The 27,084-nt window shown below is 33.9% G+C and overlaps 1 protein-coding gene across 1 annotated transcript in view; it reads left to right on the plus strand.

Moving 5' to 3' along the window:
- Positions 1–326: 326 nt before the first annotated feature.
- The window catches only part of LOC126969201 (uncharacterized), a 44,432-nt gene continuing 17,674 nt past the window's right edge, over positions 327–27,084 (plus strand). Inside the window, exons 1-5 of the mRNA XM_050814519.1 lie at positions 327–650; positions 9,259–9,347; positions 21,552–21,598; positions 22,348–22,807; positions 23,691–24,312. Of these exons, the coding sequence (XP_050670476.1) occupies positions 9,343–9,347; positions 21,552–21,598; positions 22,348–22,807; positions 23,691–24,312 (1,134 nt within the window). The 5' untranslated portion in view covers positions 327–650; positions 9,259–9,342. The remainder of the gene's footprint in view (positions 651–9,258; positions 9,348–21,551; positions 21,599–22,347; positions 22,808–23,690; positions 24,313–27,084) is intronic.

A 27,084-nucleotide genomic window follows, 5' to 3' on the forward strand; every position in this document is an offset into this window, starting at 1 on the left:
ACTTAAAGCAATAAATCTAGGGTAATTCGGAACATAGCCAGAATCAGTCACGTAAAAAACCAGTTGTCCGAAGAAATAAAATTATCAGATTACAAATTTATTTATCCTCTCTAAAAGCAGACATACTAGGTACATAAAAATATCTAGCAACCCTATTTAGAACATTAGACGGCGCCTCGATAACAAACATAAAACACCATTGTAATTAAAAACTAATAATTGATTACCTACTTCACGTTAAAATGGTTGCGAACGCGACGCGCGCTCCGAATGCTTACCAACTTGTTTACGTCTTATTGTATAGGTATTTCCAATTTCCACTCGCACTGGCAGTAAACGTTTGTATTCGATACAGTCAACGCGTGTATTCTGTTTTATTTATCGCATTTAAAAATAAAAACATTATCGCGAACAAACTTGATAATATTATAAACAGTGACGTGCAAAAATTTTTACAATCAGATCTGTTTATCAGAATAAGTTTTACGCGCCAATTTACGTCGCGAGTTAATAATACTACTCGAGTACAAAGTTCTCAATGAGTAAATGTTATCAAATTCAGTGACGATTTGTTTGTGTTGTGATAAATGTTTGGATGTTTACGATTTAGTGCGTCGATGTATGATACGAAAACACATTTCAAGGCGCAGGTGATGTAAATGTTGATAAGTAGTTAAGCATGTATTGTAAACATGTTTGTTTGCCAACTGACAATTATACGATAATATAATTTATCATGTATACTATCTAAATGTCTCATAACATAGTTAATGATTAATAATTCGTAGCAAGTAAACATAAAAATATATTGATTTTTCAAATTAACTGGTAGGTATATTTTTAACGTAATTTTTATTTAACTTCTACGTATTCACTACCTAGGTATAATGTTTAGTTTATTATCTTACGTTCAAAGTGCATTTAATTTTTATTCTGTAAACTTATGTACATGTAGTAAAAAACACAAACAAAGTACCTATTTATTTTAATTGTATAAAATATAATACTGACAACAGTAAACATAGTTATGAATCATAATAATATATATTTTTTAACTTTTACAATATTATTGTGATCCCAGAAACTGTACAAAACTTTTGAGTCTTACGAATTTCAAAAGAATCATTAAAAATCGGATACATAGAGATAATTCAGAAGAACATTTCGTGTTTATTGTATTAGTATTCAGAAATATTTTGTTCAGAATAAATAAATGCCACTTTTACAACACAATTAATGTTTACCTTTCGTATTTATAGTAAAGTATTTTTCAAATTAGGTAACTGAAGTATTTAATTTAAATGTATGACCACTTGAGTATTATTTAAGTACGGAAATATTTAAATATACTACCTATTTATATATAAAAATATGAATATATTATATTTTTCAACTTCTACACTTATTTATATAAAAATATTCACAAGGTGATTTAATTAATAGTTTTGTACATTTATTTTGTTTATTATCTTATAGAAGTGTTTCGAGTTTTCGACACATATAATATTATTCTGAATAAAATCGTCTTAGATTATCCCCCTTATTCATAATGGTCCGCTAACTTTATACAGCCGCTAAGGAGTGTTTCTTCTCATCTTGACTTAGGTCAATAGAAGAAGACAGAGTGAGAATTAGCAATACTTTAAGTTAGCAGACTATTATGAATAAGTGGGTAAATATTTAAGAAAATTAGATTAAGATCATGCAGGCAGGCTACATAATGAAATAAGTAGAAAAATTGACGGCATTCAATAGAAACCTACCTAGGTACCTACTAATATAATTCGACCGCGGGTTTAAAAGTAGCGACATAGCGACCACCCATCTTACGTGGCAATTTAAAGATTTTTTTCCTGTTTACACCTGCAATCAGCCAAATAGATATGTGCAGATGATCAAGAATTTTTATTAAATCGGACAACTATTTATTCAAGTCCATCATTGCGTCCACCATCAGGCGCTTTAATCTCCTTTTGTGGTCAGCTTTTTTTTATCAGTGCCTATCATTGCATTGATTGGTTTTGAAACTTCATATTGAGCTCGAGAACTTCACTATTATGTGTGGTCCGGGTGAATAGACGATCAAGTTTTATTCCAAGATAATTATCCTCATCGCTATGTGGTAGTACTTGATCTCCTAATTTAAGACCTGGGTAATTTCCCTGGTGGAGAGCTCATTTTACTGGGACAGATTTGGTGACACTTTATTTTATTCTTCACTACTTCAGCCAACTCTAATGAATCATGATCTATGAGTAGAAAGTAAGCAAAATTTGCACTTGTAACGTTTATAGTTTTGCCAGGTCTGCAGTGTAAATAGAATACAACATGGGACCCAGCACTGAGCCTTGAGGGACTTTTACACCGATGTCATAAAAAGAAGATGTACACTAGCCTTCTCCTATATGAAAGTTTGTAATTGTTTGTGAGTTAAGACCTAATCATTTTAAAGAATGTGTGCGGCACATGATGTTTATTTTAATAAAGCAGTCCCTCATGCCATACTTTATCAAAGGCCTGTCGTATTTCCAGAAAGACTAAAGCACAGTATTCGTATCCTCCAGAGATTGTCTTTTTAATCACACAGTCTCTGAACTTGCTTAATCGTACCATATTTTTGTCGGAATCTGAGTTGATGATAAGGTATTATGTGTCTTTGTTGCATTATAGGTAAGATCTTCATCGAAAACTACATAATTGTGTTGTAGTGTGTTCTGCAAAATTCCTTGAACACGATATTGTAGAGGAACGCCACATAACCAGATGCTGAGGGTGATATTTAAGTTAATGTTGCTTGAAGAGTTTAAAAACCCAGTATTCCAATACTAAGCGGAGTATTGTGAAAGAACAGTAAAGAGACAATAAATGAGGTTATAATATTTCAGTCTCCTCACGTCTTCACAGGAGTTAAACTAAACTCACAACAAACAGGATTCAAATTACTCAGTTTCTTTAAACTTTTCTTATAAGTCTATGTATTCTAATACAAATTGAAATTTGTATATTCTAAATGTTATCTCACATTTTTTTTTATTGAAAAGGAGGACAAGCGAGCGTACGGGTCACCTGCTTAAGTGATCACCGCCGCCCAAATTATCTTGCAACACCAGTAGATCACAGGAGCGTTGCCGACCTTTAAGGAAGGTGTACGCGCTTTTTTTGAAGGTACCCATGTCGTATCGTCCCGGAAACACCGCACAAGGAAGCTCATTCCGCAGATTTGTAGTACGTGGAAGAAAGTCCCTTGAAAACCGAACTGTGGAGGATCGCCACACATTCCGATGGTGGAGATGATATCCTAACTTGTGGCGTGTCGTGCGAAAGTGGAATTCGGCGGCAGGAATCAGGTGAAGCAGCTCTTCGGAACACTCCTCGTGATAAATGCAGTAGAAGACACACAATGAAGTAACAATCCCCGACAATTTGAGCTGCTCTGCCTTACACGCGGGCAAATGGATCGAGCTGATACTGGGGTGCGCCAGACCAGAGATGACAGCAATACTCCAACTGTGGCCGGACCTGCGCTTTGTAGAGCGCTAGAATGTGGGCCGGCTTGAAGTATTGCCGTGCTCTATTAATGACAAATTTAGTTCTATCAACTACGTTTCAAAGTTAACTGAAATGGATTGTCCTGTACTATTTATTTATTAGATGTAAAATGTACATGCAAATTAAAAAGTATGATGTGGCATCAAGATGCCGAAATAATTTTTTTTAAATTTTTTTTTTAAATATTCAGTCAACTAAATAAATATAACGGTTTGTACAAAACAAAAAGTAAATAATTAATTTATTGGTATAACAAAAAGATTTCGCATAAAAAACTGTGTTATAAAACATTAATCTGTATGCTAGAGGCCTCTTACATATTCGTGTTATTGTTCGTAAAAACTATATTCTGAGACAACATCCGGAAATAATATATCAAGCATAAAGATGAATCATAGGCTCAAAACATTATCTTTACGAATAAAAGTTATCATACCGCACAAACAAGAATATTATTGAGTCGAAATTGCTTTAAAATTTTATAATGAGTTGCCTGACATTAAATAATCAATTAATCAGCGAATGATCAAGGTTTGAAGAGTGGACAACTTTCGTTGCTTTTTTTTCCGTGCGTCTATGTAAAACGTAAAAGGTAAGGTTTTATATCTCGTTCTTATTATCTTACTAGCTGACTCGGCAAACTTCGTTCCGCCTAACAGTCGATTCTTTAATTAATCGTAGCCTAAGTTACTCCTTATTACATCAGCTACCTGCCAATAAAAGTCCCGTCAAAATAGGTCCAGCAATTTGAGAGATTAGCCGGAACAAACAGGCAGACAAAAATTAAAAAAAATGTTAATTTGGCGTATATATATATTCATATACATATAGTAAAAAATGGTCAATATTACAAACAGACAATCCAATTTTATTTAAATGTATAGATAACTATTTTTACAATACTATGATTACATAAAATTAAAACAATCGTGATGGGGAAGCGTACCAAAAATACTGGCAGCAATTTAATCTCTAATTTTCAATAATCTCGTTCTTAATTAAATTTTTGTATGCATAGAAACTTTATTCATTGTCTTATTATTTAATTCCAAATTATTCTTTTATTATTTTTAATTTAATTCCAAATCTTATAATTATTTTGTGGTCTATTTGCGTCACTTATAGCAAATTTATTGTAGTAGGCGTTACTTTGCGGAAATCCATTATTATCAAAATTATTTGAGTTTTCTTTAGTGTTAATTCCGTCAATATTTGTCGTTAAACAATAATTCGACTCGTGTTTCGCCTCTACACGAGGCATCCTCATTACGTGTTTACTCGCCAAAATCATTTTGATCACTTATAGCAGATTATTACTTTTAATAATTTATTATTATTATTCTCTTTATTACAATTTTATCTTATTTTCTACATTTATATATATAACATATTTATAAAAAACAATATTACAAATATAAATATAAAAAATAGAGTCCCACCGGCGTTGGTTCACGACAATTCCGCCGGTGGTTAGGGATGGTTAGGTTACAGACTGAGGAACTTCCGCACGATGCGTGCCGTTCTCAAAACAGCTGCTTTCTGAAACTGACCCTTTATCCAGTTATTAAGTGAGAGCCTCTTGAGATGATGGTCGAGGCTCTTTGCTATAAGACCGTTTACGGAAACGACTATTGGGACAATTATTGTTGAATCAACTTCCCACATGTCAGTACCCTCGTGTGCTAAGTCTAGGTACTTCGACAATTTGTCTATTTCAGCTTTCACAAGGTTATCATCACGTTATTATTATTAGTATGCTAAATTTAATTATTTTTTGATTAATGAAACCAACGAAGTATCTAACGTACCTAAATATAAGTTTTATGTCTCATTCTTAATTAAAATTATGTACACGTACATAGAAATAAATACTCTGTGTCTGAGTTTTTTTAGTTTACCATTTATTTCAATCGAAATCTAATAAGAAAATAAAAGAGTTATATTAAAATTGTTTTCTATTCAGTCGCTCTAAGTAGGATAAATGTATTGTTTTTTTTAAATGAAGCTAACGCAGTAGGTTTTTAATATGCAGAAAAATCCATTGCTATTTAAAATGTTATAAATTATGTCCTTTGGTATTAATTCCGCTAAGTTACATAAAATGACTTCGACACGTGTTCTGAGACTTCTTCACGTTGAGAGAGTCAACAGCTCTTGGTCATCATTCATATAGATCATCACAAGCAATTTGTTATTTTTTAAAGTGATAATTCTCACTTCAAAACTCACCAAGGCCTCCGACATTGTTTAGTACTTGGTGGAGAAGACAAGGTACCGGTTGGGGGTCGAAAAGTTGGTGACGCGTCACGCTGTAGACTTTAACTCTTTTGTTGTTCGCGTCCCGACAGAACATATATCGACCTTCCTCGACGTGAAGCTGTGGCTGAAGGGGGTTGTGTTCCGCAAGTATCGCGGACGTCCCCAACTGTCGGAAATTATCGAACCCGTGCTTCACATCGCCGCGAAAATGTGACGTAGATTTAAGTTATCTATATATGTATGTTAGATTATAACGTATTTATTTTATGGGCCTTGTAGCCTGAAATAAAATGATTTATTATTATACTCTTTATTACAATTTCATCTTATTTTCTACATTTATATATGTAACATATATAAAAAACAATATTACAAATATAAATATAAAAAATAGAGTCCCACCGGCGTTGGTTCACGACAATTCCGCCGGTGGTTAGGGCGACAGACTCAGGAACTTCCGCACGATACGTGCCGTTACCAAAACAGCTGCTTTCTGAAACTGACCCTTTATCCAGTTATTAAGTGAGAGCCTCTTGAGATGATGGTCGAGGCTCTTTGCTATAAGACCGTTTACGGAAACGACTATAATTATTATGTATTAAGAACGCGGTTTTCAAGGAACTTTCTACCACGCACAACCAAGCTGTGGAATGAGCTTCCTTATGCGGTGTTTACGACATAAGTACCTTCAAGTCCTGTATAGTACATAAAAAAGTCAAATATGCAAGTCAGTCAACAAACTTATTACTTTATATTAACTATACATGTTTATTATACATTATATCTATTTATTTTTTATTTTTTTTTATGAAAATACGGGACGAGACGAGCAGGACGTTCAGCTGATGGTAATTGATACGCCATGCCCATTACAATGCAGTGCCGCTCAGGATTCTCAAAATACCCAAAAATTCGGAGCGGCACTACAATAATTGCGCTCGTCACCTTGAGACATAAGATGTTAAGGCTCATTTGCCCAGTAATTTCACTAGCTACGGCGCCCTTCAGACCGAAACACAGTAATGCTTACACATTACTGCTTCACGCCAGAAATAGGCGCCGTTGTGGTCCCCATAATCTAAACGGCTTCCTGTGCAAAGGAGCCTCCCACTGGTAAAAATTTAAATTTACATAATTTTAAATAAAAAATTTACTTTCAAAATGATCATTTACCTTATCGTATTTAACATTAATTACTTCAGTCGATATTACTTTCGCTGTTTACTGACTTCCACAACATAACAGTACTTTGTAAGGACATAATATAATATTATTTAACATTAAAATTTATAACTATTATGATAAGAGTATAATTAAGTATGTTTTTAGTAGTATAGTGCAAAAATAATTAATTTTTTATTTTCTTACTTTAATTTTGTACTTATTATTTTTTGTCCAATTTTAGTATATTGTTTTTCTTTAACTCAACAAGTTTCCACGTCTGTTATTGTTCTCATTCTATTAAAATTAAATTATTTTCTTTATTCAGCATTTTTTTTATAGCAGAATAGAAAGAGATTAAACCATTTTCATTGTATAAATATGACATTATATATTCTTTATAATGTTATATTTACACAAATTATTTTGAAAACAAAATTTATTTACGATGTGGGACTCGAACACGCGACCTGTCGCGTTTTGTGCGAGTGCTCTTTCCAACTGAGCCAACCGTTCGAGTGACGTAAAGTTCATCATAAATGTCTTTGTTCAACTCTCAGGTTGTGGCTTCATCTACAGGATCTACTTTACAGTTGATAACCTGCTCAACCCCAATATTTGTATAAGAAATTGACTTGAGATGTCGCTCTTCCAAATCTAAACACTTGTTATTTTTTTAAAGTGATAACACTTCTGGGATTTATTACACAAATTATATATTTTATATAGGAACTTCAGCGAATTTTCTAGAAACTGTGATAACTGATTATAAAAATGTTCACACCACAAACACTTGTTATGCCTACTACTCTGCTGGGTCGAGTCGGTGTAAGTCTTTTGTGGGGCTATGTATTTTACTATGCTATAGTGTCCTTTTACAAAATGACACCAGAAAATGTTTAAAACAAATGTATTACGAAATTCAAAATCTATACTAATATTATAAAGCTGCAGTGTTTGTTTGTTTGTTTGAACGCGCTAATCTCTGGTACTACTGGTCCGATTTGAATGATTCTTTCAGTGTTGGGAAGTCCATTTCTCGAGGAAGGCTATAGGCTATGTTTTTTTTTTCAAAATTAGGGATCCGTAATAAAATTGCTATTTTGTAACACAAGGTGTAAAATCGAAAACCTATTTTTGCGTGCGCTGCAAAAACTATTGACAATAGAACAAAATTATGTCTATAATATAGGTAATATTTAATTACTTATAAAACTATCCCGTGAATTATACTTTATATGGCAAAACAACGTTTGCCGGGTCAGCTAGTAATTTATAAAAATACGTTTATGTGGTTAATGTTACTATACTTAATATAAATGACTTTCTTAATGATACCAAGGAATGGGAATAGAGTGACCGCCATCTTTAAAAAAGAAGGTCAGCTAGAAATACATAAAAATCCAGTGTCCTGATGTTTTTTCCAGTGAACATTTCATGGAGTGCAGTTTAGTCCAACTTGAGAGATAGGATTGTTTTTATTTCGATCTGGGACCCATAATTATTTTTATTTCCAGTATTTGTTTTGTATGGACATAATATTTTCTATGAGAGAATTTATTGACGCACGGTTTAACAGTCCTGCTGTGAAACAATTTCATTGTAACAAAAATTTCAAAAAAAGCGCGTACACCTTCCTTAAAGGCCGGCAACGCTCTTGTGATTCCTCTGGTGTTGCAAGAGAATGTGGGCGGCGGTGATCACTTAACAGCAGGTGACCCGTACGCTCGTTTGTCCTCCTATTCCATAAAAAAAAAAGGGAGCATATTTTACGAAATAATCCATGATGTTATGAATTATTATAGATGAATTAATAAAAAAACAGTATTTTATTTATTATATACAGAACAACGTTGGATCAGCTAGTAATACATAAAAATCCAGTGTTCTGATGTTTTTTTCCCAATTGTAATGGGGATTACTTCATGGAGTGTAGTTTAGCTTGAGAGAAAGGATATTTTTTGAAATAAGAAATAATTCTTAATAATAATTATAATATTGAAATATTATGAACAAATTTATAAATAAACAGTATTTTATATTTTGTTTGACGACCTGTTTAGCCTAGTGGTTTGCAATCCTACCTAAGCTAGAGGTCCCGGGTTCGAATCCCGGTAGGTGCAAGCATTTATATGATGAATATGGATGTTTGTATGTATATTGTATTAAATATATCGTTGTCTTGCAACAACTTTCACAAATTTGTGAAAAAAGTGTGTCAATATATATGATTACATATTATGTACAGAACAAAAAAATCTTATAAATTTTTATTTCTTTTATTTACAGCTGGGTTCTTGGTGCACAGTGTGATGGTAGCAGGACGTCACTCCTCGCTTGCTCAATTGCTTCTCGGCATCTGCTTTCTCTCACATGTGGTACGTAACCTTGACCATTTCAAAAGTTAAAAAAAAAGGTTGTAAACTGTTCGTTATGTTTTTAAAGTGATAACCCTCATTGCTAGGATTAAAACACAAATAAAATTTGAAAATCAAAATTTTATGAACGATGCGGGACTCGAACCCACGACCTCCGGCGTGCCGGTGCTCTAGGTCTCTTTTAAATTTTTTTATGTTTCTTTATTGTTTAAGTTTAGTTTGCACATTATATATGAATAATTATATAGTTTTAGTTTACATATTATTACGTCTTAATTACTTTTTTGTTCAAGATTCCTTTTTTATATCATAGTTTATGATCTATTTTTAGCAGTGTAAGTATGTGCCCAATAAACTTAATTAGTATTGTTAGTATCCCAAGATTTTGTTGTTTTTACATGGTGGCGCGTACGATAATTTATAAAACGACGTATCAATCTCCTTTTTATTATCTTATCAATACCATTGAAATAAAGGTGAATTCGCAGATTCGAATGATCAAATAGTTTAATATTTCATTATTTGATTTTTCTGTTGGTACAATAACTTATCTTAATAACTTTGACCATAACCTTGACCATAGGTGTAAGATATACAAGCATTTAAACAAATCGTGTGTTTACACTGCTACAAGTCTATGATTTTGACTGTACTTACGCTTGTAAACTGAGTATCACGGAGCTGAGGTTAAGGTCACTGGATATATAGATACCTATATGTGGCGTTGCGTAGAGACGTCGCTTCTTAAATGAGGGACGAGACGAGCAGGACGAACAGCTGATGGTAATTGATACGCCCTGCCCATTAAAATGCAGTGCCGCTCAGGATTCTTGAAAAACCCAAAAATTCTGAGCGGCACTACAATTCCACTCGTCACCTTGAGACGTAATCTAGCCGGCATCCTGTGCAAAGGAGCCTCCCACTGGTAAAATCATGGCTTCATTGTGTGCTCCTGTCACGTTTGTCACGGGGAGAGTTCCAAATAACTGTTTCACCTGATTCCTGCCGCCGAATTCCATTTCCACACGACACGCCATAAAATAGGATATCATCCCCACGATCCATTTGTGTCCTCCACAGCGTGGTTTTAAAGGAACTTTCTTCTATATAAAGAAATAAGTACCTTAAAAAAATGCGCATACACCTTACGTAAAGGCCGGTAAAGTCCTCCTGTGATTCCTCTGGTATTGGGAGAGAATGTAGATATATAGAATCCTTAGATACTGAGGTCATCCACAGCTCCATGGCAATCGGTCCCGGGTCTCTCACTTGAATTCACTCCAGGTCTTTCCGATGTCTAAAAAGACATACCAACAGACCATGAGAAAACTCAATGTCCGTCGCCAGATTTGCATTGGACTGCTTTTTTTAAGTTTTCTTCGAAGATCTAGAGTTGTCCTTCAGTCTAGAGCTTGCCTCGGTATACATTTATACTTATAATCCTATCGGAGCCTGTAGCCATACAGTTCCATTTGAGGCGTGTAACCTATTGACCTATTGGGACTTCGTGAAATCGTTCCCAAAGACAATACAATTGAAATTAGGCCAGTAAATAACGAGGATATTGCGTAAGAGCGATGCGTTGAAGCGAGATGGATGTGGTGACGTTCTAAGGCTGACACCTGGTTTTCACCTTGAGCCAGGAATATTTTGAGCTTAACTTTTATCATGGGATATAACACCAAATCTATACAGGAAGATTAACTGTATGTTGCCAAAAACTGCGCAGTTGTCGACAATTCAAAGAATTATTAGATAATTCACGAGGTTTTTTGTTGCCTTATAATAGTTTACGCCAAATTGACATGACTGGCTTTTGCATTTGCGCGTGCGTAGGAAAAATTATCATAAGACAGATATACCAGAGGTTCCGAGGAGAGCTGGTCTGCTGAGGGCCCCCGCTAATCGTCTAGGAACTAGCGTAGGTGCTAAAAAAATGAATATGCGATGCCAATATCGGCCTGGCCCAGTGATTGATTGATTGATTGATTGATGATTAACCGGCGTGAGAGTCACAATTTGCATTAGATCATACAATCAGAAACAATTCGTCTATTTTCTATAGGTCTCTCCCTATTTCCTGTAGGTTTGCCATAACAAAAAAATACAACAATAGACAATTGCGGCGCAAACATATTTCACTTTCACTCCATACTTTGTTTCACGGAATTCCTTATATCTTGACCGGCCATAATCGTAAGCATATATCGACCGTTGAAGGAATTTCGGTCCATAGTATGATTGGGCATTAAATTATATACATTAAATGTTCGAGACTGTTCCAGAATGTGTCGTGAGAAAGTTTATTTTTATTTTATTTTTCAGTGCCGCTCATGGTTCTTGAAAAGTCTAAAAATTCTGAGCGGCACTACAATTGCGCTCGTCACCTTGAGACATAATATGTTGTCTTATTTGCCCAGTAATTTCACAAGCTACGGCGCCCTTCAGACCGAAACACAGTACAGCTTATACATTACTGCTTCACGGCATAAATAGGCATCGTTGTGGTACCCATTTCAGTTTTAATCCGTATCGTGTTGGGAACGAGAATTTATGCAATGTGGTTAGCTATCAGCATTATCTTCTAAGATGAAAATATGATATGTTACGTTTAGTTAATTAGCTACAAATTCAATTAAAATATGTGTTTGGTTCTAATTCTAACTGTGATTTTATTAATTCATTACTATTTGTTACAATGTGTATTGTAAGTCAAAATGATGATAAGAAATAAATTGTTTACAACTAAATAAAACTTGTTTGGTTTGTCCAAGTTATGCTTGTATTTTCTCAAGACTTGAATGTTTTTTATAAAGAACGCCATTATAGTAGTTACTTGTTAAAATTATATCTTTTTAAGCTTAAAATATTTTCTTATGAAAAAAGAAATTCATTTGTGAGCTTTTTTATAATTTACTCCAATCGGAGATTGCAATGTCTATCATATGATATGTTACGTTTAGTTAATTAGCTACAAATTCAATTAAAATATGTGTTTGGTTCTAATTCTATTTTGTTTTGTTGTTTTCAACTGACAAACCAAAACGCTAATCTGGTGCTTACCAGGAAAAAAACTTGAAAACAAAATTTTATGAACGATGCGGGGCTCGAACCCACGACCTCTGGCGTTCCGTGCCAGTCCTATCCCAACTGAGCTAACCGTACGAGTGACGTATCGTCATAAAATCTTGTATGCTTTGTTCAATTATCAGGTTGTGGCTTCATCTACAGGATCTACTTTACAGTTGATAACCTGCTAAATCCTAATATTTGCATATTAAGAAATTGACTTGAGATGTCGCTCTTGTAAATTTAAACAATTTGTTATGTTTTTAAAGTGATAATCTCACTTCGAGGATAGGCGTTCCGTGCTAGCTTAGTTGGGAGAGCACTGGCACGGAACGCCAGAGGTCGTAGGTTCAAGCCCCGCATTGTTCATAAAATTTTGTTTTTAAATTTGTGTGTTTATCCAAATAGTCAGGGTTATCACTTTAAACCATAATAAATTGTTTCGGAAAAAATCTATTAAATTACAGAACAAAATATATATTACCTTATCTATGATATTTTACAATACTAACAAGGATTTATATACATAATTATAAGGGTTGCCCATCGTACTCAAAAATAGGGCAATGTACTCTATTTTAGGTGTACAGCATGGTGCAACAATGGCGTTATTAAATCTTAGATAATTTATATGTCTAGCAGATGTGAACACGTCGAATAAAACAGCGGTGAACCGTTAGCCGTTAGCCACCAACGCTCGCACGCTAATACAAAATGACCGTCGTATCGCGAGTGTAAGACATCGCTGCCATGCATACTAAAGTAATAAACCTGGCCTGTTGTCATTCGTTGCCTAGCAGCAAGAGGTTCTATAAATTATCAAAGCATTAAATAAATACATGGGTAAAGCACGGACGAGTAAAATAAGAAGGACTCCTTGTCACCTTACATAAAAGTGAGACACCAAAACAAGCCAGTAAACGTATAAATACATAGCCCCACACATACACTTACACTAATACAAGCCGATCGGCCGCCATTATGAGATTTGCCATCGTCTGTGACAGATCAGTTTGCGTCGCAATAAAATATTTTTCAAATGCCGTCGTGCGTTGTGAAAAAGTGTTAAAACAATACTATAAAAGTATTTGTGGATATATGATTATTTATGGGAGAAAAAAATGTGTATCTGGTATACCCTGTGCACACACAAGCATAAAGGTGCTTCACTTGCTAATATCACGGCGCGGAGTCCTTCTTTTTTTACTAGTCCGTAGGTTAAAGCTACTTAACCGTTATGATAAAAAAAAATTCACGAGAACAACGCTACGTGAAGAAATAAGAGTAACACTAAAGTATTAAATACTCTGGACATACAAAAATACATTCTTTTTGAAATAATTAGTTTTCTAAAACTATATTCCATACTGACATACGTATAATTATTATATGGTGTAACGCTAAAATCTGACGCTTAGCTCAGATAGAGAGGCCGCGCAGTTAGCGCCGAATGTCCGTATAAAAGATTCGCTTCAAACCGTTATTTTGATTTGTTCAGACTGTTTCGCCCCACATTCCTGTTTCGTGCCACGATTATTTTTATTTCTGTTTCGGGTCACTTCATAAAATGTTATTCTAAATATATATAAGAGCAATAGCTTACCCGAGACCAAACAATAGCATGAAAGGAGTTCATAAACCTATTACAGGATATTATGGTCCTGCAGATTGCGGCACAACTATCTCAGGTTGTCTCAAAAGTAAAACAATAAAACTTGGCACAAACATAAACGGACCAAGCACATAAAATTATCTCGAATCCGAAGTCCATTCATCAAGATGAAAGTGGAGAAAGTAGTAGTACTATTTTAAGCATAATTAAAATAAATATTCTATCGACAATTTAAAATTATCATCCTAATATAGACAGCTATAGAAGTAAAAAAATAAAATGTAAAGTTTCATAATATTGTTTACTTATTAGCTATCTATTTATTTAATATCAATCACAATCAAAATCACACATCAGTTTTAAAATATAATGTAGGTAAATAGTAATCACAGATCACCTAAATTAATTATTAAGTTTTAGAATATAAAATAAATAATAACCACAGATCATTTACATTAATTATAGACCACATAAAATCACCCAAAGTCATTTATTATTTAAACATAGTTTTATTTATTAAAACTAATTTAAATATTACAATTTGAGTTGAGTATATTTAGTTATTTTAATTTTAAATTAAACAATAATATATAATAAGACTAATTAAAAAAATTGTACGCTGTCCGTACAAAACATGTTGTAAGAACAAAAAGTGGGACTAAACAAGAATAAAATAATAAATTATTCATTATTCTTATTTTCGAGACGAAACAGGAATAAAATCTAGGTCGAAAAAAGAATTTTTGTGCGGGTCGAAACATTGCGGGGCGAAACAGGAACAAATCGTTATTTTAGTTATTTATGGAGGTTTTGTTTTTAAAAATAGACAACTCCGAATTTCAAAAAGTTTTCAATCATGTCATTTTGGACACAAACATTGCAAACAAATTAAATTTACGCGGGAAACTTCAACTTTATAATTCTCTTGAGTATTATCACCGAGCTAGAAGTTGAGAAGTTCAAATCTATTAAATTTCAATCATGAATCAATTTTTTTCGATTTAAAATTATTATTTCGACGCTAAGCCTTATGTGACCCCACCTTATGCTAGGCTTAACATTATGAACTGACTGACATCGATAAACCCTCGGCCATGATTTTGCTATCAAAAGCTTATAGGTTCCTTTATTAGTCACATTTTTTATCGCGGACATAATAAATACAATACGATTGATATCGTACTAATATTTTATATAATACGTTTTAGCACTAATATGGTATTATGGATACCATTTATAAACAAACGTATATTTCCGACGTTTTAAACCTCCGATAAGCCGTTGTGATTAAGGCTAGTTTCACAGTCGTATATTATATCTATAGTCGGAATGAAACTATACATTTAAAATACTTAATTTCTTAAAGAAAGAAGAGAGCAATTTGGGCTTCTTAGGCTGGGTTGCATCATACTATCTGTTATAGTTATAGTTTAAATCAAATTTAATGTTAAAAGTAACGCTGACTTTAACATAACTTTAACATTTTGTCAGGTCGCTATTTATTATACAGTATTTATTTATATGTAACATTAACAATAGCTTTACGGCCGTTTTCAATAACCTATCTATCCTTAGTTTAACTTACTAGAGGTAGACAAATCTATCCTATTACGCTTACTTACATTTCAATAACCTATTGACAAAGAGCATTGGACTATAATTATATTGGACATAACTATGGATAGATAATATCTTGTCACTAAACGGTGGCAGCAATGTATCCGTAACTAGAGATACGTTATTGAAAACGGCCGAACCGACGAAGATTTGACAGCTACGATTAACAGTTATGACGTCATCTTAAAATTGTCAAATGATGCAACTCAGATTTTGCTTAACCAGTACTTTAACATGTTTGTTATTGCTAAAGTAAGTAAGTGCTTCCAAGCCTACCTACTCTACCAGTGGGAAGCTCCTTTGCACAGGATTCCGGCTAGATTATGGGTACCACAATGGCGTCTATTTCTGCCGTGAAGCCGTAATGTGTATACATTACTGTGTTTCGGTCTGAAGGGCGCCGTAGCTAGTGAAGCAACTGGGCAAATGAGACTTAACATCGTATGTCTCAAGGTGACGAGCGCAATTGTAGTGTCGCTCGGAATTATTAGGGTTTCTAAGAATCCTGAACAGCACTGCAATGTAATGGGTAGGGCGTATCAATTACCATCAGCTGAACGTCCTGCTCGTCTCGTCCCTCAATTTAATAAAAAAAGCTTTACAACTATAAAATTACCTCACATATAAACTTACCTTATATTATTACTAGCTGACCTAGCAAACGTTGTAATGCCGCTATTAAAATCGCGATACAAAAGGACTGTCGATCGTAGATGGGTGAAAATTTGAAGTTGTATGTATTTTTTCATGCTGACTCATAATAAAAACAAATTTCAAAAAAAAATAAAAAAAAAATCGTGTGGACCACCCTTAACATTTAGGGGGATGGAAAATAGATGTTGTCCGATTCTCAGACCTACCCAATATGCACTCAAAATTTCATGAGAATAGGTCAAGCCGTTTCGGAGGAGTTCAAAGCTTAACACCATGACACGAGAATTTTATATATTAGATTAACGTACATCTTAGTTTTACCTGATAGTATTTATGATGGGTTTATGTATGAGTCACTTATTGCGAGAGGTCAATGAATTTTTAATACGTTTGATAAACGATTGGTTCACTTATAACAGAGGTTTTGACATTCTTGGGTGGGAAATAGAATCGAAATTACAAGTAGGTATACGCTCTTGTTAGTATTTGCAATAATATATCGTTTAAGATATTTAATTTGGAATCTGAACCCGCGAAGGTAATAAGTATTCTATGAAATAGAATATAATAGAATAAAATTTTATTTATAGAAAATCCCCACAACACAATTAAATAACAAAACATAATGGATAATTAAGTCTCAGACTAAAACTAATTAAATAATACAATTGTTCATTCTTAGATCATTTATACGTTTAGATAATAATAATAATATTGACACACTTTTTACACAAATTATCTTGCCCCAAGTTAAGCATATTATATAGCCTGTGTTATGGGTTACAAGACAATGATATATTTAATACAATATACTTACTTAAACATACATAAATACATATAAACATACATAAATACTTTTAAACATCCATGACTCGGAAACAAACATCCATATTCATCATATAAATGCTTGCATCTACCGGGATTCGAACCCAGGACCTCTAGCTTAGTAGGTAGGATCGCTAACCTAGCTAGATAGACTGTGACAGCTATGAACACTGTCGAAAAAAATAGCGGTGAACTGTTAGCCTCTATTTCCACTAACGCACGTTCACTAACACAAAGTGACATACAAATCGCAAGTGTAACACGTAGCTAGTCACGTACACTAAAATAATAAACCTGGCCTGTTATCATCGGTGTTCTAGCAGCAAGAGGCTTTATCTAGACGTGTTAATTATCTAATAATTAATTACTTAAAAATTACGTGGCGCCAATATATTACTTGTTTTCAGAAGCCCCAGTAATTGACTCGTGGAGTAGCAGCTAATAGTCATTTATCATTTTATAGTTATTGTTGTAAATACTTTGTAATAATATTTATCGTTATTTCATATTTTTTTATGTTTTTTTTTTATTTATTATATTACGACGAGCTCTGACAGCCGCTGGTCTGCCTGTCTTTGTGTTATTATTAATATTTTGATGAACAGCAAGTATTAATATTTTCATTTGGATTTTTTTTTTATGGAATAGGAGGACAAACGTATGGGTCACCTGATGTTAAGTGTGGTACGTGGAAGAAAGCTCCTTGTAAATCGCACTGTGGAGGACCGCCACACATCCAGATGGTGTGGATGATATCCTAACTTGTGGCGTGTCGTGCGAAAGTGGAATTCGGCGGCAGGAATCAGGTTAAACAGCTCTTCGGAACACTCCCCGTGATAAATGCGGTAGAAGACACACAATGAAGCGACGTCTCTACGCAACGCCAAGTGATCCAGCCGTTCACAGAGCACTGGGTCCCCGAGAATTCGAGCTGTTCTGCGTTGCACGCGGTCAAATGGATCGAGCTGATACTGGGGTGCGCCAGACCAGAGATGACAGCAATACTCTATATGTGGCCGGACCTGCGCTTTGTAGAGCGCTAGAATGTGGGCCGAATAAAAGAATCGCTAGAATCTGTCATTTTTAAATGATTGTTCACTGAGTTTTGTCATTTTGGCGCCAATACATTGTACAATATTTTGCGATATTAAAATGGAGAGAACTGAATCGCTGCGATTGTATTACACAGTGTAGGTATTGTTGTGAATCAAACAACCGCTCGCTGAGAACTGACTTTATTTAAAGATACATATTATTATAGTGTTAACAAAACATCACAACAGTTATTATCAGTATAACTGAAAAAATAAATAATGGGAAGGGTGCTGGTGTGGGACGCGACTTGCGTCGACACTCTGGCTCCTTCTCGTGTCCAAGTTACGTCAGTTGGTGCTGGGGTTACTGCCAAAGAGTATAATAATATATAGGGAAAAGAGAGCCCTCTCTACGCATTATCAGCTCTCTATTTGAAAACTAGCGCCATCTGGAGATTGGCCCCGAAAATAACTATATATAAGCTCGAAATTATAAAATTCATTTTTAATATTGTGACGCAATTAAATAACTAACTACTTTTTAATGTAGGTATTGCAATTTTTATTATAATTAATGTTGACATTGCGCGTAGAGTTAGTTATTTAATTTTGTCCCAACATAGAATATAAAGAGTAGATTTAGTATTGTAAATAAGCGAAGTGGAACACGAGAGCTACGTACATGCGCAAACGCTAGAAGTAGCCGCCATTTTATGACCAGTGGGCAGTGACACAAATAAAGAAAAGTTGAAAGGTTTCAAAGCGAGTGACAGCTGACAAAGCTTTCATTTTCGGGCCAACTAAGAGATGGCACTACAGTCTTTTGAAAACGTCAGTTGAAGGCGTCTGTCTCACCCCTGGTTACTGCCGAACACAGCAAGAGTCGCAAATATGTCGGTCTCAGTGAGTCATACATCTTTGTGCCGTTTGGTGTCGAGACACTTGGTCCGTGGGGCCCAGAGGCGCGGAGAATGTACAAAGCACTGTCTTCCTTATCCTCAATAAAGCTACTGGAAACCCAAGCGCTGGCAGCTATTTCAGTCAACGGATCAGCCTAGCTATCCAACGCGGTAATGCTGCCAGTATTCTTGGTACGCACGTAATGATAGTTTTAATTTTATGTAGTCAGAGTATTGTAAATATATTTATAAGATTTGTTTTGTTCCAATATATTGAAAAAATAAAGTAATAATATTATGAAGACAACAAAATATATACTTTCGTGTGATAATTAGTAATCTCATAACGTTATCATAATTATTTGATGGCCAATAAAATCTAATGAAACATAACAATGTTTTAATTGAAATATCGATATCGATAATCCCCTTCAATTGATTGCATGGTGACTATTATCTATATAAATAAAATGATATTAGAATTTTAAGTTTTATTCTATTTACACTTGGCCCTTATCTAAAAAAAATGCGATATCTTCATTTAATGTTATCAAAGTTTTAAGAAACCATGAATTTTGTAAGTGCTTAGTCGTGCTTGATCTAATATATAAAATTCTCATGTCGCGGTGTTTGTAGAATTAAACTTCTTCGAAACGGCTTGACCGATTCTCATGAAATTTTGAGTGCATATTGGGTAGGTCTGTAAATCGGACAACATCTATTTTTCATCCCCCTATATGTGAACGATGTGGTCCACACGATTTAATTTTTTATTTTTTTGTATTTTTTTTTAAATTTGGTTATGAGTCAGCATTAAAAAATACATACAACTTCAAATTTTCACCCATCTACGATCAACAGTTACTTTTATATCGCAATTTTAATTTGGCAACACAACGATTGCTGGGTCAGCTAGTATAAAATATATAGTCATAATATTATAATATATTGACTAAGATAGCATATTATCCGTTTGTTTTCAACTTTAACTGTATATCATACAATTAATATACTTACAAGGAAAATATCTTTTTTTTCTAATGCTTAAAAACATTTATTGCTATAGTGTCTCTTAACTTATACATTAATATATAAAAAAGTGTGCGTCTTAGGACATCTGACAGAAGTGATAACTTAAAGTAATCTAAGTTGAACTATTTAGTATTGAAATTGACGAACTTGAGAAACGCTTAGGATATTACTTATATTTTATGTATATTAATATGATAATGTAACGAATGGTTACTTATTAGTAAAATATTTTATTGATTATAAAATATATTTTTTCACCTCTCCAGCACGAAAAGGGCGCTATTGCTACGTGAAAACTCGCAGCAAAAACGCTTTCTGCTGCGAGCGTGAGGCGAATAGATTTAAATTTCGAACCCCACATGACCATACATCCGGGAGTTACTCCGCGTTAAAGAAATAAACCGGTGCGTTCCGAAACTCATTTTAGCCTAGCGTATTATCTCATTGTCAAAAAAATTAATATGTTACGAAATTTAGATTTATAAATTTTACTTTTGCCTTTTTAAAAACTTAATATTTAAAATAAATACTAGTAATGATATTTATAATAAACATCGTTAAATATTATCTTAATTGTTTCTCTTACTATAACCTATAACACTTTTCTCGCTAGTCGAGGTGAAAAGTTGTATGTTTCACACGAGAGCAAATTTTTTTTTGTCTCGTGCCTTTAAATCACTTACCTCAGTAGTCTATATTAGAATCACTCGCTACGCTTGTGATTCAAGTTAAGACTACTTCGCCAATTCGTGATTTAAAGTCAGCACTCGCAGCAAAAAATAACTTGCTCACTTGCTGAACAAATAACTTTATTCTTAGTTACAATTCTTCAATTTTGTGTATATGCACATTTTTAGTATCATTATTTAATACTATAAAAGTAATAATTGGCAACAAAGTATAACTTAACTCGGCCAGTGACCAGTCTCGGTAGCGTACGTTGTGGCACTCGATAGTTTTGTCTCCCCAAGATTTCTTAGCGGTCGTGTAAATAGTGTGTATGTGTGCGTGCGTCAATTCGGACGCTCTAGTATAAAGTTAAAGCACTGTTTTATAGGGCGATGTATATGCTTCTAGAATATGATCCCAGAAAATGTACACAACTAATGTGTTACGAAATTTAAAAGAATTGTTGAAAAACGTTTGTGTGGGAAAGATTACGAAAGCATAAACGATTTTCTTAATGACACCATAGACTGGAAATGGAGCGAACACCCTCATCCTCTCTAAATATAAATGTTTATTGTACTATATCACATTGTAATCCATATTTTTATATAAAAAAAAGCCCGCTGAGTTTCTTGCGCCCTCTTCTCAGGTCTCAGGTAGTCTTTTTTGAATAGGTGGTAGTTTTTGACGTTCAATAATAAAAATATTTGAATTTGAATAACTTTATTCTGATTCTTAGGATAACAATAAATTTGGTTTTGTTTCCGAGACTAATGACACGTTTTATTTACAGGTGGAGGATTCTGGCGTGCACTCTGTTGCTCGCCAGCCTTATTAGAGGTAAGACTACATAAATTTTTTTGAACTTAAAGGCATAAAGGCATTTATTTCATATCATGATGTCATTTCTAATATACTAGATACTACTACCGCTTCGGAAACAAATGGCGCTCTGAGAGAGAAGGAGCGGCGCAAGAAACTCTTCCAGCATTCTTTAAATGTAGCCCCAGAAATTTCGCTTGCAAAATGCACTTGTAATCGAAACACTAAATATAGTGCTTAAACACAACTACTTGGCAATAAACATAGATGCCCTTGTGGTATCCAACTAGACGGAATTTAATAAATTATTTGTAACTACAAATATCTTAGGATTGCCATTAATTATTATGCCGGATTGATTATGGGTACCACAGCGGCGACTATTTCTGCCGGAAAGCAGTAATGTGTAAGCATTAATGTGTTTCGGTCTGAAGTGCGCCGTAGCTCTTGAAATTACTGGGCAACTGAGACTTTACATCTTATGTCTCAAAGTGACGAGCTCAGCTGTAGAGGCGCTCAGAATCTTTGGCATTTTCAATAATCTTGAGCGGCACTGCATTGTTATATGTAGGCGTATCAATTACCATTAGCTGGACGTCCTGCTCGTCTCATCCCTTATTTTCATAAAAAAAAAGTTGGCAAGGAGTAAGGACATACACCCAACATACAACTCAAACTATCGCGTACTTCGCGCATAACCAATTACTCTCAGTATTTCCATTTTTTTAATGAAGAAAATGTATGTAGTTAAAATTATAAATTTTCAGGCGAAAACACAACTATCATCAAAGAAACGTCATTAGCGGTAACAGCATGCATACCAGGAGGAGAAGACGTTGCACCAGCTTTAGCAGAGCTAGGTGCTCTTATCATGAGAACAGCTGGAGTCAAAGCACACGCTGTTCCCCCTCCAGCAGAATGCTGGTCACCATACAGAGCTGACACAGAGATGTGCCGAATTGCCACTATCAGGCAGCTAATTGAGGCCAAAATCAATGTAGTATTTCTATCATTGCCGACAGCAAATTTATTGCCAACCAATTCATTGCACGATTTTGGATTGGATGATCTTGGTGATATATCTGTACCGACTAGAAGAGTTTGTCTTGCTGCACCTCCAGCCAGATCTATTCTGGACTTTGCTGACTCGACTATTGCAACAAAATATCATGTTTCTATGGCTGAAATAGTTGGTTCGTTTACGAATGACAATAAGTCGAATGATAGGTATGTAAAGTTTACACAAATTTTAATGTTTAGTTTTGCATGATTCTTCCAAAAATATAAAATTATTACCCACTAGCTGACCCGGCAAACGTTGTTATGCCATATAAATTATTTTTAGAGTTAAACCGTTTCTCGGACAGTGCAACTTTACTTTATTTTTAAAAAAAAATTTTTTTCTCAAATAAACCTGTCAAAATCGGTCCAGTCATTTCAGACATTAGCCGGAACAAACAGACAGACAGACAAAAGTTTAAAAAATGCTATTTTGGTGTATGTACCGTATACATATTCATAATATACATGTAGTAAAAAATGGTTATTTCAATATAACAAACAGACACTCCAATTTTATTTATATGTATAGATGTGTGGAGACAAAACATTACTTTGTTCTTCTTTTAGTGCTTACGCATTGCAATCTCTTAATTTTTATCTATAGGTAGCGCCTGCATATATACTTTTGGGCTCATTATAAAAATTGTAAATATTTTTTATGAGCTATTATGTGCACAAAATATATAATAGTTATATTCTTTTTTTTATGCATTGAGGATAAAAAACAAGCGTACAGATCACTTGATGTAAAGTAATCACCGCCGCTCCTCAGTTTCTAGCAACACCCGAGGAACACAGGAGCGTTGCCGGCCTTTTATGTCTTTTTAGTTTAGACAACCTCGGTTTTTTTACTTTATTTTTATATATGGGTATAGTCGAGATATATATAACTGAATAAACATTTCACTTAAGTATATCTCAACTATCCAAGACTCTATCTTCAAATTAAGTTTTTCACGTAATTTCAGTTTCCAAACTGAAGTGTTATGACTACCAGAAATGCTCTAGCCAAGTTTTTTGTTTCTATTACTTATCATTTTTGTTGCAGTATATTGTTACCAGAAAAATTCACATCCTTAAAACCGGAATGGTGTAACTCGACAGAATGTGCTATAATATTTACAAGTGATGAAAGCGAAGGACTACTTTTGTTTGAAATTGTACTCACCTATAAACTCTACAGCATTGTGGTACCGTTAGGAGCAGAAGTGTATAGAATAGCCACTTCGTTTGGAAACCGAGCATTATTATGTGACTGGGCTCCTAAATATAAGGATCTAGCAAAAAACTTATTCCCACTCGGTCCTCCGCCATGTATAGACTCAGACGCAGATAGGTGCTACTTCGAAAGTCGCCGATTAGTGAAATTGATAAATACAAGGGCTCTAGCCAGATCGCCAGCTGCAGTTAGAGCGTTGATAAGATTGAATTTAAAAGTGTCCGAGATTCATGAATTAGCTGAAAGGAAGCGTATTAAAGGAGCCCAGGATGCAGCTTTGGAGTTTCTTTCAGCACATCCAATAAGAAATGTACACTTGGAAGTCCGGGTGGCTGTGCTAATACCAAAGACAACGAAAAAAGAAGTGTATGATGCATCAGCTCTTGCCGCGGCGGCGGCCTTAGCCGAAGCAGATCTAGAGAAGGAGTCCGTTGGAATTGCAAGATTTAAGGTAAATTCAATATTTTTATTCAAATAGGATATGATGATGCATTCGAAAAAGCATGCCTCAGACCTGAGAAGAACGGGCGCAATAAAACTCAGCGGGCTTTTTTACTACATATGGATTACTATGTAATATCGTACAATAAACATTTATAATTAAATAGCCTAAGGGTGTTTGCTCCATTCCCAGTCTGTGGTATCATTAAGAAAATCGTTTATGTTATAATAACCTTTACCACACAAACGTTTTTAACTATTCTTTTGAATTTCAAAACTCATTTGTTTTGTACATCCTCCAATAAAAGTCTTAACCGAGGAGATATAAAGATTCTAACAAGTTAATGTTTGTTCCTCGTGTTAACATCATGATCGTCGCAGCTTCTAGCAAATTCCTTAACGTGCTTATGAACATATTAAAGAACATTATCAAGAATATATTGAGATGCAACAGTCAAAATGTTTATTTTGCTTCTTATGCTTCATTAGAACCTAGGGTATAAATAACGTAAATAGCCTTTCTTTTGCAGCACAAAGATGGTATTTATATCAGCTGCACTGTTTAAACTAATTAAAATTTATTACAGCGGTTTATATCAACATAAGATAGTTGATATCCGGCTTATTGACACACTTGTAGCGAATCTGACGTTCATCGGTTCAAGTTCCCATGAAATGTACTTGTTATTTCAATTGACACCTTGGTCCACTGGTCAACTGGTACATTGTACATAAAATAATATATTATGACTCTTATAGATTAAGTACAGACGAAAAAATAATCCGAGGCTCGTCTTTTTATTGAATTTTTTATCTGTCAAATAGGCTGCACTTTATAAAACTTTGGAACGTTAACATTCAGTAGTTCAATCCAAAAAATATAAACGCAGATTTATTAAAGATTTACCTGAAATTTTAGCTGTTTAGTCCTTTTAGCTTCAACTGTATGTATATTTGTTTGTAACCGTCTCATTTAAGCGCGATTTTGAACCACTTTAAACGGCCAGATTCTGTAAAGATTCGTAGATTTATTGAGGACCGATAACAATAGAAATAGAAATACTTTATTAGCAATAAAAAAACACTCACACAAAAACACAACAATTTACAATATTAATTAAAATCTTAAAATACTAAATTAAATACCGTAAAAATATTATAAAGATTAAAAATAACAGTGTGAGCGTGATTCCCTGCTAAAAGGAGCTGACTCAATATATTGTTGGTCAGTGCAGAAGACACCAACACAACACTGGTTTTCAGCAGCCCCTCGTGACATTTGAAGTAAACAGTTGCATTAGTCTTCCCATTGTTATTAATTTGTGTAGGTAGGTATCAAAGGGAATTAATAAATATTATATTAACTACACAATTTGATAAAAAATTTCCATTTTTCAAATTGCAAAATACGATTTTTGTTAATTTATGCAATTTTTTTCTATCGTTTTTCTATTTTTTTGTTCGGTTTTCTATAAAAAGCGTGTTTCTTATAATCGAAGTTATGATAATCATCATTCATATATATCGTATTTTGAATATCTATATTGTATTATGCAGGTCAAATATACATATATCTAAGGAATAGACTTAGTTGAAAATATTTATATGATGAATTTCTTTCCGAATCGTTGTATGTTTATTCGTATTTATGTATGCTTAAGTTATTATATTTTGTATTATATATGATATTACCGCCGCCCACATTCACTTTAACACCAGAGGAATCACAGGAGCGTTGCCAGCGTTTAAAGTAAAAAAAAGAATAGAAGACTAATTACGCAGTAATCAAGAGATTATTAAAATACATACATTGTTATGAATTGTATAGTAATATAGAAAGTCTCAGTTGAGAATAATAATTAGTTTGATAACATTGAGATTAGTTACATTACTTACATTGGTGCTGTTTACTGATTTGAATTGTAAATGGGATCGACCTATTATTAAGTCAATAAACAGAAAAGAAGATACAATAGTTTAAAGATAAGCTGGTGGCAATGAACTAAAACAATAGCACAATTTCAATTTATTGCAATTCCATGAATACATTCCTTAAATATAACATTTGGAGTAAATACTATAATTATACAAGGCAGTATACATTAGAGGAAGTCTAGAAAAAAGGTGGTCAGAGCTTGTTGAAGATGATGAAGATCCTGGTGATCGAATGAAACCTTTGGAACTGCTAGATGTCTCATATGTAGATTTTGATAAAACAAAGCCAGTCCAACGACAACTGGTTGATGGGCTACCAGGCTCGTCAAATAAAAAAATTAATAAAAAAAAAATTAGTGATACCCAGTTTGGGTGTCGCTATTGGTCTGACCGCAGCAGAACGTAGGTGACCCATATTTTTATTTATTTTCGTTTGAGTCGTTTAATAAATCATTAATGGCGTAGTAGTATTTTTCTAATAAAAAGTTTTTAAGTATTTTGATAAATTCATTTTAGTTATCTATACAGAATTTTGTCTGGCAGATTATTATATATTTTTATAGTCATTACGTAAGGACTCGAGGTATGTAGTACTAATTTTGATTGCGGGAAATCGAGAGCACAACGAAATATCAAAATATAACTATTTTATAATATAGTGAAATAAATAATAAAAATTTAAAATTTCTTAAAATAAAAAAAACCGTCGTCGCAGTAGAACTGTTGAGTCTAACCACGGAGAACAAGGTTCGATCCTCGCCCGACACGTTCCAAAATGGTTTCGGTTGATGAATTCATTGAATACTAGCTGACCTGGCAAACGTTGTTTTGCCTTAAAAATTATATA

The sequence above is a fragment of the Leptidea sinapis genome, chromosome 17 (genome assembly GCF_905404315.1).
Source record: "Leptidea sinapis chromosome 17, ilLepSina1.1, whole genome shotgun sequence".
Lineage (NCBI taxonomy): Eukaryota > Metazoa > Arthropoda > Insecta > Lepidoptera > Pieridae > Leptidea > Leptidea sinapis.